Source organism: Colias croceus, chromosome 30 (genome assembly GCF_905220415.1).
Source record: "Colias croceus chromosome 30, ilColCroc2.1".
NCBI classification, from domain to species: Eukaryota; Metazoa; Arthropoda; class Insecta; order Lepidoptera; family Pieridae; genus Colias; species Colias croceus.
This window is the reverse complement of record NC_059566.1, coordinates 3,952,425-3,972,047: the sequence shown is the minus strand read 5'-3', so window position 1 is coordinate 3,972,047 and position 19,623 is coordinate 3,952,425. Positions and strand designations below refer to the sequence as shown.

The 19,623-nt window shown below is 34.1% G+C and overlaps 1 protein-coding gene across 1 annotated transcript; it reads right to left on the bottom strand.

Moving 5' to 3' along the window:
- Window positions 1-15,519: 15,519 nt before the first annotated feature.
- On the bottom strand, window positions 15,520-18,835 carry LOC123704744. Its single transcript, XM_045653216.1, has 2 exons — window positions 17,890-18,835; window positions 15,520-17,789 (listed from the first exon to the last, which is right to left on the bottom strand). Exon 2 carries the CDS (start codon window positions 16,868-16,870, stop codon window positions 15,845-15,847), a length of 1,026 nt encoding a protein of 341 aa, XP_045509172.1. The 5' UTR covers window positions 16,871-17,789; window positions 17,890-18,835; the 3' UTR covers window positions 15,520-15,844.
- Window positions 18,836-19,623: the final 788 nt, after the last annotated feature.

Genomic DNA, 19,623 nt, shown 5'->3' with positions numbered 1-19,623 from the left:
GGAATGGAGTATTGTGTACAGAAAAAATAAAAATAATGTGACAGGGCCTTTTTTTTACCTAAACTGCTAAATGGATTTTTTTGTAAATTTGAATTATACAAGACTCGATTCTGAATCACCCTAAACCACCACTGTTGTGTTTTTCACAACAACATGTATAATTCATTGACCAAGGTTTTGCCACTTTAAAAAATTTATGAACTATTGTTCAGTAGCATTCTACTTTACGACTTTAAAAAGGAGAGGAAAAGGGCTTGCTTATAACATGTTTTTAAATATTAAAAAACTGAAGTAGATAATCAAATTATTTGTATTTTCATAACTTAAAAAATGGCAATTGTGAACAATTAATCATTCAAATTGGGAAATAGGTCTATCATTTCTGAATTTTGAGAAATACTTATCAGAATAATGAGTATGAGTATCGCTGTAATTTGAATCATCTGATGACTGATATACTGTTGGTAGTAGAATAACCTGAATAACTCGGTCGATGCGGGTCATATCATATTCTTGGTCGTTAAGAGTATTGAAATTACTTGAAAAGTTAATGCGCGCTGTTGTAGGTGTACAGTTCGGTTGGTATTTTTCTATAATTTCCATGATTTCCATTTTCGCTTTGGTCTTCATTGCAGCAGGGATTGTTTGAAATCTTTCGAGGAGGGATAAAAGAAACAGTCTGTCACAATTTGAATCATTCTGTGTAGTCGCTATGGTCTTATGCAGAACTGACGTTAGAGGGTCTGTATCGGATTCTTCGTTTGGTATTTTTTTCTTCCTTTTTGTTCTAAGCGACTGATGCAGACTGTTGAGTCTCAAGATCAGAAGATCTTGCACTTTCATTTTCTTGACTTGCCTCTTCGAGACTATTTTCTGTTGCGTTTGTGTCCAGCACTGATTTCAAAAACAGTAATTGGTTGAAATAGGTGTATTGTGATTTACGTTTTGCAGCAGAACCACTTTTGACATCTTTAAGACGGCGCAGCTCTCTTGTGAAACAGTCTCTAAGGTTTTTCCATCTTTTTTGGAGAGTAATGCCTGTAAATCAATAAATAAATGTTGTACATAATATTACAAAACTAATATTATGTTTATTAATGTGAATTTTATTTTCAGGTATTTGGCTACTGGGTGTTCTTTATCACATATAAATCATAAATACGTAATAGTAAGTTAGGCTTTTGCGTAAAGGAGAGTGAAAGGATGCTTGTTGGTCCGAAATATTAACCTTGTTTTGCTTCAATATAGTCTATCATAACGTCGGGTTTTATAACATCTCCTCTTTTCGATGTTACCTTTGAGGTACTTTATTGTCTATACTTGATGTGTACACATAATTATGACTCATTGAACTTGGAATAAAAAATCTTTTATCCCACGCTCATGCTCATATATGAGGCTTAAAAAAAAAAAAAAAAGTTTATTTGACTCAGAAACACAAACACATGGAACATACAGATCTAATTTGCAGGTACATACATTTTTTTACAACCAGAGTTTAAACAATGACCCCTATGCTAGGTTAAACCTGTGTTATACGGTCATTCATACATAATACAGTATTATATTTATATGTACATTACAATATTCATGGTATACATAAGTGCAGGTGAAAGTATTACAAAAAAAAGGAAAAAAAAGGGTATAAATTGAATAAAATAAATAAAAACAATAACTATTTTTATAAAATATAATTTATTAAGACAATGTGAATAGAAAAAAAAAACTGATGGACGTGGGCTAGTGTTATGTTGTATTGTATGGGGTCAGTTAAGTTGTTAAAAATACAGTAGAACCTCTATAAGTCGAATATCAAGGGAGACGCCAAAAAATACGAGTTATAGAGTTTTCAACATTTGATTTTCCCTTTATTAGTTTTTATCATAAATTATTTATAATAACAATTATGTATTTGCGAAAGTAAATAATGTTTAATTGGAATTTGACAAAATATGTTCTTTGAGAAAAGTTGTTCAGTTTTATGGGCTCATTACAAGTATTATGAGTATTTTGTTACATTCTGTATACGTAAATATGATAATTCATATAAATACACAAATACCATAACAAAAAAGTTTGTAAGTAACAATTTGAAATAATTAATAAAATAATTATCAATTTACGTTATTTTTATTTTCTTTTTTGCTGACCCTACCATATGTCAGTGTCAGCTTTGGCCGCCATTGAAGATTCGTTTCTTTAATGAACTGCGTTATATGTGTCAATAATGTTCCTCACCGCCTTACAGTTACTTTTCTTGTAACCCAAAGTTGTGAGAAAAAATGTTTTACGTACCGCAACTTTCGCACCGTTTTCGTCACATAAGAAATACGAAACACTTTTAGTTCGATTATTTTGCTTACCATGCTCACCATCCTGACTTTTTTTCTTTGGTCTTGCAAGATTTTACTGGATGGTATTAGCTAAAAAAAAGTGTTTTTGTTCCGACCAAGACATTTTCCAGAAATTATGATTAATAATTTTGCGATAATCTTCTGAGAATTTCGTTAAACATTTTTGTTTAGTGCTTTTGTAATCGGGTGACGAAAAATTCCATAAACATTCATGTATTTTGTAACACTGTATAAATTGTAATGTCGTTTCCAAGCTCCATTTGTTTTTAGCGGCCATTTTAAGTAGGCCATTTTTTTGTAGATGTTGCAGCAAAGATTGTTTGCGATGTAGAGGGAGCTGGTGGTTGTGGCGGAGAATCCACATAAGTTTCATCAAACTGATAATAGTTATTAGTCGTGTCTGAATATACAGAAGACAGTGTTTGGTAGCTGTGATTAGAAAAAGACGAAGTAGTTCTTTGTCTAAGTTCTTTTATCCCAAATTCTGTCAGAATATTCTGAATTCTACTTTGTGCTATTAGAGCATTCTCTGCCGATAAATTCTTAAGTTGTAACGCAACACTCCGTCCAAACACATCAAATACGATTTCACTCTCAGAATTTATCCCATCATATAACTTTTTGAGATCAGAAACAGTTTGAACAATTTCTTTAGTTCTCTTTTTAGCTCTCGCGGTATTTCCAGTGGCAGTCGTAGTTACAGTAAGTGGTGCTTGCTGGTCGTTGCTTGTATTAGCTAATACTTCCTGGTTGATGTTTGGATGCGAAGATGTAGCAGATCTATTGTCCTGAGAAACTGTGTCTTCATTAGTAGGACCAGTGAAATGAAATGAAAATAAATTATTTTCTCAGGTACCGCAGAACAATGAAGAATGGAAAGAAATAGAATAAGGCTTCAGAACAAGGTGGAATTTCCCTGGTTGCCACGGCGCTGACGGGAAGCATGTGATAATTCAAGCACCACCGAATTGTGGAAGTGAATGTTTTAATTACAAGGGTTCCAACAGTGTGGTTTTGATGGATGTGGTGTATCATGATTATTGTTTTCGATATGTAAATATTAGCTTTCCGCCCGCGGCATCGCCCGCGCAGTCAAAGAAAAACCCGCATAGTTCCCGTTCCCGTGGGATTTCCGGGATAAAACCTATCCTATGTCCTTTCTCGGGTATCAAAATATCTCTATACCAAATTTAATGCAAATTGGTTCAGTAGTTAGGCGTGATTGTGTAACAGACAGACAGACAGACAGAGTTACTTTCGCATTTATAATATTAGTATGGATTGGATATTCAAAAACAGCAAATTACGTAGTGATCTTTGCTTCCAAAAGGAGGATTTTTAGTTGGAGATGATGCGTTTCCACTAAAAACATATTTATTAAAACCATACAGTGGCACAAATCTTTCAACGAAACAAAAAATATTCAATTACAGAGTCTCTAGAGCACGGAGAATCGTCGAAAATGCATTTGGTATTCTGGCAAGCAGTAGGCGTAGTCTCGACACATTAGTCGACATGGATCTCGACCGTAATCGGTCGGTAACTAACGATTTTCAGTAACTATAGTATGGACCTAAAAATTTAGTTTTGTTTTTCCAGGAAATTTACCTTGATATTATGGAATATATAGTAAATTAAAATTAGTTACATAAATTTTTCGCATTATTACAAATAAAATTGCATATGAAAAAAGCACATGTTATGCACAAAAAACATGGCAGTTAATTTAATTTTAATCAAATTCGATATTTTTTTTATATCAATCGTTTAATTAATGTTCTATTTATTACATATTCATGGAATCCAAAATTCCATGTATTGCAATCTCTTTATTTACTTTTTTGACATTTGACATGAATCAATCAAAATAATATTTCTATCAAAATATATATAAATTTTGTGTTTTCAAGAGGATAATTTTTAATTATATTCTTAAAAATCCTATAAATCTATTGGATAACAAATATCCTAAGAAACTATCAATCTGCGTTATGTTTTTATAATAATAAGCAATTAGTTTTAGTTTAGTAATATTTTGTTATTTGTGAAGTGCAATAAAATTCTAATCCAAAGACTCTAAAAGCTCTACAAGATAATTCTGCTCAATTCGAAGCCTTTCGAGAAATTTTTAAGACATCATAGAAACGGACGGAAGTTTTAGGACGGAACAGATAATTTGTATCACTTGTATTTTTTAGCTTGTATTATTATATTATGTGCATCATTGTATATTTTATTACAGTTAATAAGCAAAGGATTAATATATGCAATTGATTTAGCGGTTCACGGGTAATTATTTATGTAATAAATATAAATATTTATCTATAAATTTTATATTTTTTAATTCGAAATTGCTTTGACCCCATGCGAGTAATTAAGGGTTAACTTGAGGGAATGTGGGGGAAGGCCACTTGGGTTCAAAGAATTAAGAAAATCCTGTGGGTAATGGACCGCATCTTCCTGATCCATTACATTATCAATAGATGTGTGGGTAGCTATGTCTCCTGGAAGTTTACTTAAAATTAGGTCATTAATTTCATCCACACTACTGTTTCTCGCAGCCAATATTGCCCTTTTACACATCCATTCATGATCTTTATTTTCTATTTCGCTGATTTCAGGGTAAACTTAAGTCCTCAATGTTACTCACTCTTTCTCCTAAATCACGATCAATTTCTATTTTATTTTCAAAATGAGATACTTTTCCGTCTCCTAGTAAAAGTAATTGGAAGAAAAAGTTATACTACCTCCCCCCATATATGCTCTCATATTTGTAGTTAATTTTAAGATGTTCACAAACTTCCATAATGGGGAACTTTTAAGGCAAGACTTTACAATGTCTGCTCTAGTTCCTCTCACTATTACTGGTAAAGTTTGTCGAAAGTCCCCAGCAAACATAACAGTGATCCCACCCATGATTTTATCACAGCTTCTAATATCTCTAAGAGTCCTATCTAGAGCCTCTACAGGATCTCTATGGATCATGGTACATTCGTCCCAGATTATTAAACTGACATCTTGTAAAACTTTTCCCAAAGAGCCATTTTTACGTATAGAGCCCACGCTATCTTTCTGTAAAGAAACAGTTAGGGGCAGTTTAAAAGTGCTGCTAATAAAGTTGCAGCGATACCTGACGACGCTACTGCCAAAGCTAGAAGGTTTTCGGGAACTCTCTCGGGACGCGACGCTACTCCGCGGACAGGAACAGGCAGGTGTCCAATTTCAGAAACGCGCAGGGATGATGAGTGCCTGTAGCACTCCGACGCAGGAAGAAGTCACGTCGATGGATATTCAATATAATATATTCTCTCGATAATTGGATCTTTCACCAAATATTTGTAGATATACTTTGATTAGCTTTCCGGCCAACACACTTGGATTTACGCAATTTACACACTTAAAACCTTCCGGCTTAGCACTTTATTTCACCCTTTAGATTGACGCACTTTAGACAGTTTTTGGACTGTAGAAAACGCGGAATACGGAATGAGTCTAAGATTGCCTGGCACTGGAGTATCCGTATCCCACCGCTGCCACCAAAATGTTACGCGAGGCGAATAAAACCTCTTTTTAAAAAATAATTTATTTATTAAAACACAATAAATGAACTTAGAGAATTATACAATATAGAACTTATATGAATTTGCCGGCAACCGTACTCTGTGGGTGTAAATAGAAATAGAAATTGTTTTATTTGCCACCAATTACAAAAATATAAATCTTAATAATCTAACACAGAACAAGAAAAAAAAATATACATAAAATATAGCAATGGTGACAAAAAGGACTCCCCGTCAGCAAAGCAGCAACCTTTAATTAAAATGTATTGCTGCACTGTTTTTCAGGATGTAGGATCTAGACTGACTGTATGAGAGACGCGTAGGAATCATGGCGGGAATGGCAGGATAGTTAGGGGATGGCTGTATGCATTAGTGCATACAGTCTCGGGATGTAACAGTGCGCTACACAGGTTTGCAAACCGCGATCAAAATGTAGCAAGTTACGTTTTTAAAATCAGTCACTGAAAAACGTCACTAATGTGTGCGCTTGTGTAGAAAACTATGTGTTACATTTTTTTTCGCGGTTTCAGACCTACAATAAAACGCGTACGTTTAACCGCAGTGCATGCTTAGCCTTAAACCGGCTTGTTGGTTATCTGTTTCACTGGTTTGTAGATTAGGGTTGTTCCGTTTAGCAATTCGCTTGGACCTTCTTGGCTCTATGTTTGACACTTTTATAAACAGGCTATAATTGAAATAAATGATGACACAGTTCACTACTACTAGATTCCTCGATGCTCGACCTACTGGCATTCGTAAATCCCAGTGGACCGAGCCGGCAAACGTTTTTCATCAGTAATCATATGAACACTGGCATTAGAATCAATGTACCAATCTGTATTTTTGTAACTCGCGGTCATGAAGAATACTGAACTTTCTTTTTCTTTATTTAATTCACATTGGTTTTTATAATTGCCAATGTTTTTGCACCAAATAAGTATGCGACAGCAACAGATTGGAAAAAAAAAACAAAAAAAACTTTCAAATACTTTAATTAAATAAAAATTACAATAATATATAATATATAATAATAATAAAAAATCTTTATTTGCCAAAAAACATGAAATATGTACGCTGACTCCTAAACTAGAGGAACTCTGTGTCTTAGGAGCCAGCGTTCCTCCTTATAAATACAATTAAGTACAATTTTTTAAAGCAAAACAAAAATTTATTACAAAAAGCTTAAATTAAGAAAAAAAATGTATACAGGGTGTAAGGGAGACCTGGTCACATCACTTCAGTGTGGATAGGTGACATCCTCACATGAAATTTGGTATGGTTTTTTTTTCTTAACTCTAAATATTTAAAAAAATACGACTATTTTAATTTTAACTTTACAATTTTAGTCATATTTTTTTAAAACACTTCTGTACTCGATTGTACTTCACCGATTTTGATGATTTTTTTTAAATTTTGTTGCTTAATCAATGTACTTGCAGATTAAAACGAATGTACTAGTATTCCCTAGTAAATTACCTGATATTTTAATACTTGAATTTAAAAATAATAAAAAAATACTTGCAATTTTAGTAAAATGCCATTTTTTTCAAAAAAAGACCCACACAACTGCATGTTTTTTTAATCTTATCTAATTCCTCATCATTTTTACTTTAAAATACCATTTATTTCATAATTGTAACTGTTACAACTTGAAAATTACGATTGCTCAAAGTTAACCCTTTGTACACTAATCTTGTCAAATACATCTTTATTTTTCAGTACAACGAAGTAATATGGAAATAAAACTGACAGTTAATTTAAAAGCAAGATAATTTATTTTAAAAATTGTTCAAAATGGTCACCGTTTTCCCTTATACAATAAAATAAGCGTCTCTTTACTTCCCTTTCTAAATCGGTTGTACCCGCCAACATAGCCCTAACTTCACTAGCCGCTTCGAGTATTCTCTCGCGTAATTGTTCCACATTTTGAATTTCGACACTATAAACGTAGTTTTTCATTGTGCCCCACACAAAAAAGTCCATCGGTGTCATGTCGGGTGATCTTGGGGGCCACTGGATATGTCCATATCGCCCAATCCATCGCCTCGGGAAGTGAGTATTTAAATACTCGCGCACGGAAAGAGTGGCATGTGGCGGAGCTCCGTCGTGCATAAAAAACATGCCTTGTAAGTACAACAATGGCACTTCGTTCAGGTAGCCCAGTAAATGATTTTGTAAAAAGTTCAAATATCTTTCGCCGTTAAGCGTGCCTTCCAGGAAGTGAGGGCCAACTAAACAGTTTCCTATTACCCCTGCCCACACATTTAAGTGAAACCTGTGTTGAGATGACTCAACTCTGATCGCTTTCGGGTTCTGCTCAGACCACACGTGGGCATTGTGATAATTGAACACACCATCTCTCGTAAACATCGATTCGTCTGTCCAAAGTATCCTCTTTAGAAAGAGGGGATTGTTTAATGCACGCTCCATTAAAACGTTTGCAAATTGATATCTTGAAGATAAGTCCTGCGGAATTAATCCTTGTACTGGCTGATAATGATAAGGATGCAATTGGTGCGTTTTGAATACTTTCCATACTGTCCAATGGCTGATGCCAAGAATCCGTGCCGCTCTCCTCGTGCTTATGTTTGGGTTTTGATTCACTAGATCCAGAATCCTTTCTTCCATACGTGGCGAAATCCGTACTCCAGGATGATCCAAATTCATATTTCTGAAAAGTGTTCCATCCCGAAATTTTCGGTCTACAGACTGGATCATGCGCGCGGAAGGTAAACGACGATTCGGGTAGAGTCGCTGATATTCACGACGCGCAGCTCTCGCCGAACAATTACAGTAGCCGTATAATAAATGCATGTCTGCCATCTCGGTCAAATTAAACGGATTAGCCATTTCCTCACACAGAACAACTCAAAACAGAAAAAATAACAATCAAGTACGAGTAACTGATACTGAAACAAACTGTGAGCGTCGAATGCAAAGAAACAACTATCGTGCGTAGTAGAGACTAACAATGAATCGCTGGAATGCGTGGCCCGCTTCCCCCCGCATTCCCTTAGCTCGCCCGGCAAAGGACAAGTAAGAGAGAGACAGACTTATCAATCCAGGTAGAAATTCCCATGCGTACTGCTACATCCCCCGTTTAAACAATAACAATGCAGGGTCGTGTAACAGGTTAAGAAAGTTCCTTAGAAAAAAAGTAGTTACTTTTGTGCAGTCACAATTTTAAAACTATAACACTTACAATTATGAAATAAATGGTATTTTAAAGTAAAAATGATGAGGAATTAGATAAGATTAAAAAAACATGCAGTTGTATGGGTCTTTTTTTGAAAAAAATTGCATTTTACTAAAATTGCAAGTATTTTTTTATTATGTTTTAAATTCAAGTATTAAAATATCAGGTAATTTACTAGGGAATACTAGTACATTCGTTTTAATCTGCAAGTACATTGATTAAGCAACAAAATTTAAAAAAAAACATCAAAATCGGTGAAGTACAATCGAGTACAGAAGTGTTTTAAAAAAATATGACTAAAATTGTAAAGTTAAAATTAAAATAGTCGTATTTTTTTAAATATTTAGAGTTAAGAAAAAAAAACCATACCAAATTTCATGTGAGGATGTCACCTATCCACACTGAAGTGATGTGACCAGGTCTCCCTTACACCCTGTATATAGTATGTATGTGTGAGTGAGTGTGAGTTTTTACAAATGCTAATGTTAGATTGTCTTCTATTAACGTCTCAATTGCAGTGACGATACCATCATAAGATGAGGGTAGTGTCAAAAATAAATGGGCTATTTTGTCGGTCTCTTCCAATTTAGCGCCTGCAGCTAAGAGTTCCGTTATCAAATCATCAAATGTAGTAAAATGATAAGAGGTACATCGCCTTGTAGTTTTAACGCCAATAACCTCTTACGTATAACCAATTGTGTAGCCATACTTTTCCTCTCGTATGTATAGGTTGTCTAATTTTTTTAAAAGTTCCTTCGCTTAAGAATCTTCTTTGGCGAAACCGAGAAAGGATTCCGCCAAATAATACCTTTTGCAATCCTATTGCTCTTCTCTCACTCCTTTGTCGGATGATGGGATCCTCGTCGATCACCATTAGAACGTCCATTTCGGCCAATAAAGCACGACTACGAAATTTCCACGTACTATATTTGAGGCGTCTAGTTTCAAAACCCGCTAAAACGCTCCTACAACAATTTCCTGTTTATAAAAATGACGCTACTACGATTTTCTCGTTCTGTCTGTTCAATCATTTCCGATCTAAATACGCTAACGGCCAAAATCCATACTAATATTATAAATGCGAAAGTAACTCTGTCTGTCTGTTACTCAATCACGCCTAAACTGCTGAACCAATTTTCATGAAATTTGGTATGGAGATATTTTAATACCCGAGAAAAGACATAGGCTACTTTTTATCCAGGGAAAATGTCGCAATGCCGGAAATCCCACGGGAATGGGTACTATGCGGGTTTTTCTTTGACTGCGCGGGCGAAGCCGCGGGCGGAAACCTAGTTAATAATATATCCGTAATCCAAGATTTAATTAGATCGCAGATATTTGCATATCTATATGGATCGATCTCCTATCCGCGTCCCAATAACGAAAAGTGACAAATCATCGTCGTGATATCCGGAGATATCAAGATCTCCGTACTGCTGGTCGGATCAGATTATGAAGATTTTGATTCAGAATATCAGCCTAATCATCAGTCGTCATCTCCAAACTCCGACACTGCAAGAAAATTTAAACGAAGAAGCCCAAAGTGAAAATCAAGAAGTAGAGGAGAATACAGTAAAGCCTAAGAAACGGTTAACAAAAACTCAAAACTGGGCCCGCAATGTAAAAAAAACTTGCGTGCTTAAGGAGAAGCATATATGTACTAATTATAAAAGTATTATGGTTCCCGCTAAATAGCCAAAGCTAGGAATATGTACATGCACAAATCCATCGAGGAATAAAGCTGCTCAATGACATGCTCGCTCACAGCAATGAATGCGATATATTTTATATAAATTTAAAAATATTATTTTGTTCTTTCTTAGTCATAAAAAATGATGTAATTTTAGTTAAGTAACTGCCTTGTAATGTTTTGGGTATACATACCTGTAAATTACTTGTGTTGAAAAATAAAGAAATAAGAAATAAAGAAATAAGTGCAATATAAAAACAAGTGCTATTCATCAACAAAAATTATTTGCAGAATCTACACCTTAGCTCATTTTGATCTACATACATCATATTTGTTTTCCCGCATTAAAGTTGTATCCAAATCCAAAACCTTTTTTAAAACAAGATTTGGGTTCCATAGTACAACAGCTAACCACAAGAAAATTTACGGCTCTCACTCGACGGCCCATAAAGTAAAGTTTAGCCTAATACAATTTTTTTGTGAATGTCACAATTTACATATAAAACAAGAAATGGTGAACAAAAAGACAGCTTCGTCGTTCATTTACATCATTTATTTACAAATATTTACATTTATTTTAACGCAGAAACACTAGTGCTAGTCCGTTTAGGAGTCCATGAAACATGATTCACACTCGGAGATCGAATCCAAACATCCCGAATCACAGCAGCTTTTAGAAATCTGAAAAAAAATGAGAATGAAACAAACTGATAAAATTTATCAACATCAGCCATAAGACACCCACGGCTGGATAATATTTATATCGATAATAATCTTTTACCGTCCCATCCCTAATTTTTATGCAGTGATACCAGAATATCGAATTATAAATGCCTTTTTACGTACATGTTACGAACGTAAATAATTGCATTATAATTAATAAAATACAAACTTAAACTTTGTATACTATAAAATACATATTAAAGAAAAACATGTGTTGGAAATAAACAATAAATGAATTTGCAAACGGTATTTATCATTAATTCATAAAGTTTATACAAATTATACTTCACGTTATTTATGGGGTTGTTGGTGTATGGTTTTTTTGGGTAAATTTTATAACTCTATAATAACAAATATGAACGGTGATAAAAGTTATAATTAAATATTAAAACAGTCTACGTACTTTAAAATTTACCCAAAAGTGGATGTAGTACCATTATGTGGTAACACTTTTACATTGACAATATTATTTCAGTATTTTGCAAATTTGCCGCAATATTTCACAATATTTTGATGTAAAAGTACTTACAGATGAAAAGTAACTTTATCCTTAATTACATTCCACGTTTCTGACCTCTTCTTACACGTAAATTCATTTCAATTTCGCATATTTCGCTCCGGTTTTTTCACGTTCACTGACATTAGTAAAATGGCGTTGGGCGCGGTTCAACTAGTTTTATTATAAGGTTCGTGTGTTTGGAGAGAAATGATGCTATCGAGATCCAGATACAAACTGATTTATTTATTGAAAAATCTTACATTATATACTCCTCACATCTCGCCCTTAAAAATAAAATAAAATGAAATTGATACAAGATTTCATTTTATGAAAAAAAAGTTAAAATATAAAGTTTAAACATTATTTCGTAATAACAATAATCATAGGTAGTTCATAAAAATATAACATGAACAACATACAAAGTAATCTTAGACACTTAAGACTATTGTTTACATAATGCATGAATACGATATTACATTAAACAAGCTAAGATATAATAAATTGATCTTTAATTATAAGTACAGTCAGTGACAAAATAATATTATGTATTTTGTATGATGTAATATTTCTGAAACTAAACATGATATAATTTGGTTCTGTTTTTAATTTTTATTAATAATATCAGTTTTAGCATTTATTTCGACTTTTACATTCGGTGACAAATTTTTGATAACCTTGGAGGGACCAGAATAAAGGTTTGATAACTTATTACCTACTTCATTTTTAACAAGAATTAAATCACCAGATTTGTATAAAATTGGATTAATATGATTATCATAATTAATTTTTCTTTGTAATTTAGTCGCTATAAGATTTTTTCGAGCTTCAGCATGAGCTGATTGTAGTCTGTATATTAACTCATGAGGATAACTATCGTAGTTATAAAGAGGATCGACATGTTTTAGTAAATTGTTGGGTAAATTACATTTCTTGCCGTAAACCAATTCAAATGGTGTAAATTTTGTCGAACTGTGTACCGACGTATTATATGAAAAACACCAAAACGGAAGCCATGTACTCCATGTTTCATACTTACCTTCCGATTGAATTCTCAGAAATGCTCCTAGATGTTTGTGAGAGTTTTCCAATGCTCCTATACTCTCGTGATGATATGCTGTAGTGTTCAATTTTTTAATATCATCTGTCACCCAAATCTCATTCAATGGGTGTCCCACCTCCCACTGAGGACCCCTACGGCCTTGCCCACGCCTACGTACATTCCTTACTCGTCCACCCCGATCGCCTCGCCGTCCACCCCTTCGTCCACTCCTTCGTTCACTCCTTCCTCTTTCTCTCGGGGAAACAAAAATAGTGTGGGCGTCAGTGGCTAAAAATGTAGTGTCCTCTTCTCTCTCTTCAATATGCTCGGCCTCCAATGGCGTGCCGTCTTCAGCAAAAATTGCGATCACTCTTGGTGCTCTGCAAAAATAATTGCCATTATTAGACAAATAAAAGACAAACCGAAATAAAAAAGTAACAAGAGATATGCTAATTTGATTTTACACAGAAGACATAAGACATCGTAAATCTGGTAATCTTTCTGTTGGTAATATTCATTTCCAGTCTTTTTGTAGAAAATAAGTGTTCTTTTTTAATTTTTATAACAACAAAAGGCTCTTTTTTCCTTGCAGCTTTAATTACTTCATCCCAATCATCAGGGACAAATATATTTTTAAATAGTTTCTTTTTCTTCTCAATCAACCCAAAATCTTGGTCGCAAGCTAAGTAAGAATGACCACTAAGAGAGAACTTGTGGTCAATGCTTTCAACTACAAAATCTGGGTGAGCTGTTATATACTGACACAAAACTGCCGTTTTTATGTTCCGGTTTTGCCCACCACATTGATCAGAGTAAAGAATAAGTTTTTTGGTAGTCACATTTTCTTTAATATATCTCAGCAAACAAGATCCTATCTCTTGGGGACCTCTGGATGCAATTGTTTCATCCCATAAACACATAGTGACTTTATCAGTAGCAGCATCATGGATTCCAAGACGATAAGTCCACAGTTGTCTCTTGTAATAACAGATACCTGTTGAAGTTATAGGCGTAGGTAATGTTTTCATCAAATCGAATACTAATACTGTGGTGTTACCTTTAGCCTCTTCTTTATCTTTATTATAATTATTTCTTGCAGAATCTGCTTTTAGTAAGTGGAGCTTTCTCTGAGTTTCAAGATGGCTTTTCTCCTCCTCATTATCACAAGCTTGCATCTTTATATTCAACATGTCACACCTTTTACATGAGTCACTGATTGGTGGATGAAATGATAAATTAAAATTTTCATTAAATATTTTAGTAAACATGTAATAAGATAGAAGTGTAGCACTCTGTTCACAGTATAAAGAGTACATTTTGGTTATGTTCAACTCTGGAGGCAAAAATAGTCTATCTGAACTTTTATGTAAAGTGTAATGGGATTCATATGTTGGAAATCCATACTAATATTATAAATGCGAAAGTAACTCTGTCTGTCTGTCTGTTACTCAATCACGCCTTAACTACTGAACCAATTTGCATGAAATTTGGTATAGAGATATTTTGATACCCGAGAAAGGACATAGGATAGGTTTTATCCCGGAAATCCAACGGGAACGGGTTTTTCTTTGAAAACGCGAGCGAAGCCGCGGGCGGAAAGCTAGATGTAGTTTTATTTTTTGGTATATGTCTTCCTCTTTGGTCTTGTGGTGGAGTCGAAACAGACAACTTATTTTTAAGCAATGTAGTGATTCGACCATCACTTACTTGAAATATTTTTTTAAAAAATTCTTTACACACCTTTGTTGGTACACCATCAGAATTTGTAACTTTGTATCTTAAATCTAAAGTGTATGCCAACAAACCAACTTCTCTAGAGCATTTAAAAGAAAATATCCAGCACGAAATGGCAGCCATCACTGTGTCTACCTGCCGAGCTGTCATAAATACTGTAATTTTACTGTTCGATTAAATGTGTGCCGTGAACGCAATGGACTGCATTTGGACGATATTATTTTTAAGAAATAAATTCCCATATTATGCACTTTAATAATTAATAAACATTTTTTCAATACACCGCTTACTTTTTTTTTATTCATCCACAAAATATAAACTTTCTTTTGAGACACCCTGTATAACCAGTGTTTCCACATTGAGGGGAAATTCCCCTTTTAAGGGGAAATTAGCGTCAAGAGGGGAAAGAAAAGGGGAAAGACTATAAAAGGGGAAAGACTATAAAAGGGGAAATTGCGGGAAATCGTAGATAAATCCTTTCGGAAGTTATTATTTATGGACTCTGCCGTGGACTAGTGTGTTATCGTAAAAAAGAAACTGCGACAAGCGACAACATAAGCAGTTGGCGTACAATAATTACCCTTATTTCAATTTTGTTTGAGGCCTAAAATATTATTCTGTGCCAAAATGTATGCGCTGACAGCGTTGATTTGAAATAAAAAATTAGTATACAACTCTAAGTTTTTATTTTATTTCTGGTCAGTTAGGAAATAAAACACAAATCGTTTTGTTATACTTTATTCATGCTAAGTCTAATGTTTTTCGATTGGCTTGCCGTTGCATTTGACTGCACAAACTTGAGTTGTGGTATTTCCAACTGATTTTTCATTAGTTGTACAGAAGTTGTTCCCGTTCTTTTAAAGCCAGATTTTACACAAAGGATTGATGCAACCGTTTCATTATCGAGCATATTGCGTTTATCTGTTTTGATATTTTTTAGATCACTAAATAATCGTTCAACAGCAGCATTGGAAAAAGGCAGTGACATAAAATAGTTCACCAAAATTGGCAAATGAAGGAATTTGCATCTGCTGTCAACATTTTTTTTTTCAAACATTTTTTTTCCAATAGCTTACCGTATCGATGGAATCATTACAGTCCATATCGGCAAGGAGACTTTGATTTCTCCATTCCTTGTCCAGCTCTGTTAGATCTATAGCAATGTGCGATGGAATGTAATTTAGGATGTATGTAGGATGCAAATCAATGGCATTTTTCGGGTTTAAAAAAGACGAATCATTGTGCACATCTTCAAATATAAATCGTTTCTTGATTTGTACGATCGCTTCAATATAAAACAATTTTGCTGATTGAAAAATTTTCTGAACTTCACTCTCTTCTTTCTTGTCGATCTCTGTTAATAAACAGGTCGCATCCACACCTAAATAAATACGTTTTAATTCAAGATGTTCTTCTGACTGATAAGGATTGATTTGGTTAGCAGGGGTTTGTTTAACATAATTTCTATTCATGAAATTTAATGCCAATGTTTTGATTAATTCCTCAGTTTGAGTCTTCAATTCTGAGAACTTAGGATAGTCAGCTTGAAACATGCAATTAAAATCATTAAACATTCCAAGAGCGTAGTCTACAAAATGCATTTGGCTCTTTATCAAAGGGTTCTCCAAGGTTTGAAGAGTGTGGCAGTTTGCATGTGTTGGATCTTCGTATATTCTCCAGTAACTCTTCAATGGAACCCACTGTTCTAAAATTCTTCGCACGCATGCTTGAAGCGACAACCACCTGGTTTGACAAGCTCTCAAAATTTTGTGAGGTTTGACTTCATGGAAGCTTTGAAATTCTTTGAAAGCAGCACAGTTTTTAGGACTCCTCCCAAAATGATTGTATACATTGCGGCACAAATCCTCTAAAGAGTTGTTTAACTTAGTGCATGCCTTACTTGCCACCAGATGTATCATATGGCAAGAGCATTTTGACACGAATATTTGAGGATAATTTTGTTTTATTAGTTGAGACACAGAGTGATGCTGTCCCATCATGACTGCAGTTGTATCAGAACAAAAGCCTATCCAGTTTTGCAGAGGCACATTATTTTCTTTAAGCGTGTTAATCATTTGTGTGTACAAATCCACAGCGGTCCCGTCAGGGCAATCTACTACGTCGATCACATCTACTTTTGTTACAAAATACTAGTATCGCTAGTTGCTTTGTGACGCTAACATCAGTTGTTTCGTCAATATAAACGGAAAACAAATGATGTTTCAATTCATCAATAAGTTTATTATTAAAAAATGGGCGCAAACCATTCCTAATGACATTAGTGGCTTTTTGTTTCGCTAAAGAGATTTGCGATGTGATTGCCTTCTCTGGTAAAGATTTAATCAATTGTATTTCTGTGTTATACAGTATAACACAGAAATACAAAAAAAACAGAAGTTTTTATACCACAAAAAAATACAATACACATAACACAGATTAACAACATTTCCCGTTTATATTATTATTAATTTAGCGTTTATATTTTTACTAATAACGGGTAATAAAAAATTATGTGTTACATAAATATTCCAAAATAAATAAGTCTACTTATTTGATCTGTTGAGGGATTGTAAATGAGCCGTATTTTTAGAGACATTTCGTCGAATAACAGACAACAAGTTCGTTCTTTATCAGATAATTCTTCTTTTTTTTTCAAATCCAATTCCTGTGGGTCGATTCCTGGCTCCAGCTTCATATTTTCTAAAACAATTTGCAATGTACGAATACTAGGCAGAGGCAAGAGCTGGCTCAGATATCTCTATGCTTTTGGCGACTTTTTGTATATTGCCAAAGCCATTCTCTTATTCAATTTTGTCCACCTTTTCCCATGTGCTTTAAGTTTTTGATTTTTGAAACCAGATTCAACCAATCTTTTTAAAACAGGCGATTCAATATTTTTGATTTCTTCAAGTTTTTTCTTTAAACTCGAATTTTTAATTTTGTATTGTTGTAAACGCTTCAAAAGTTTGCGTTTCCGAGGTGTGACCAACAAAGCTGAAAAAAGATATATTATTAACAAGAGGAAAAGTAGTAATACATATTATAGAGAAAGGTAAGTACACTTATTCGACAAAAATTTGCAAAATATACTAACCCTGTCCTGGCATAGAAATATCAGACCCTTGATTTCTTTTACTGCGCTCACTTGGATCAGACTCCCTTTTATCTCCCGTGTTATATTCTTTGGAAGTAGACGGTTCTGGAAAAGAAAACATTGTTATCTTCCAAAGTAAGTCATATATTAGATTTATATTAGAAAATTTAACTTGAATTTTACTTATGCCACTATTGTGGCAACACTGTACTTTGTCTGTGTTTTTTTTTCTTCTTGTACGCGGTGTGTAAAGGCAATGTGCTTCTAGAATCAATAAAGATAAGTTTGTGCTAAATAATCGCTGTTATCATTAAAACCCATAACTTAATAGGTTATGGGCCCAGACAACGTCTGTGAGAAAAGAAAGAGCAAATCATTTAAGTTGTGTTGCAATTTTTGAAACACGTTTGAAATAACCTCAAAATGGAAGTCAAAGGTATTCAACTAGAAAAGTTTGATGGAACCAATTTCAAGCAGTGGAAATTCCAAATAAAATGTGCGTTACGTGCTAAAGGGTTAGATACTAATATGCCAAAACCGGCGACGAACGCAACTCAGTGGAATAAAGATGATGGAATGGCGATGTATATGGATTTTAAACAAGTTGCACTTATCGAAAATTGTGAATCAGCATGGCCAAACAATTAAAAGAGAATAGAGAGGACATCAGTGAGAGAGCTATTATAACAAAAGTATTAAGTACATTGCCCCCAAAATATAGATCTCTTCGTCAGGCTTGGATATCACTCGACCCGAAGCAACAAACAATAATCAATTTGACAGCCCGCTTGTTGGACAAGGAAGCCAGCTTCAATGTGGAGGAAGAGGACGAAACAGCTTTATTAGTGGCAAAAAATAACTCAAAGAAATTAAATTATTTATTTTCAAAAGTGAATAATGAATCAAACGATAGAACACATAGATTTATTTAAATAAAATAAATAAATATTATAGGACATTATTACACAAATCGACCTAGTCCCACAGTAAGCTCAATTAAGGCTTGTGTTGTGGGTACTAGGCGTACTAGGGTATTTAATAAATACATATATATAATAGCACCCAGACCCAAGAACAAATAATTGAGTTCATCACACAAATATTTGCCCTGACTGGGGATCGAACCCGGGACCGTCGGCTCAGTAGGCAGTTACTTTACCACTGCCGTGCTCCTAGACAATCCAAGACTAGAAAACCTCAGAAGGAAGGTGTAAATAAAAGCAAATTTTTATAATCATGTATTTAATCATGATATTCAAATCTCTATAAGTTTAAACAAGCAAAAATTTCGTTATCTATTGCGTCATTTTCGACTTCAACAACTTCTAATACCGCTGAAGCAGCTGAAGTTGATGGTTCCACTGTAGAAGTACTTGGTTTTTTAATAGTTTTAGTGATTTTGGTCAGGACATCATTTAGCAAGACATAGCTATGGCAATTTGCAGATATGTTAGCATTTTACGTAGAAAATAATTCATGTAACAATGATGAGAATACTTGGATTCTAGATAGCGGTGCCTCAGCCCACATGACATTTAGAAAGGATTTCTTTGTAGAACTATTTGAATGTAATCAGAAATCATTGACATTGGGAAACAAACAATCAGTAGAAGTATCAGGCATTGGAGAAGTGATGATACAGAGACATGTCAATGAGCAGTGGGAGACCAGTGAACTAAATGATGTGTTGTATGTTCCAAGTTTAAGAAGAAACTTATTCTCCGAAGGGATGAT

Coding starts and splice junctions, on each gene's coding strand:
- LOC123704744 (XM_045653216.1), bottom strand. CDS start 16,870: ATGATTAACACGCTTAAAGAAAATAATGTGCCTCTGCAAAACTGGATA.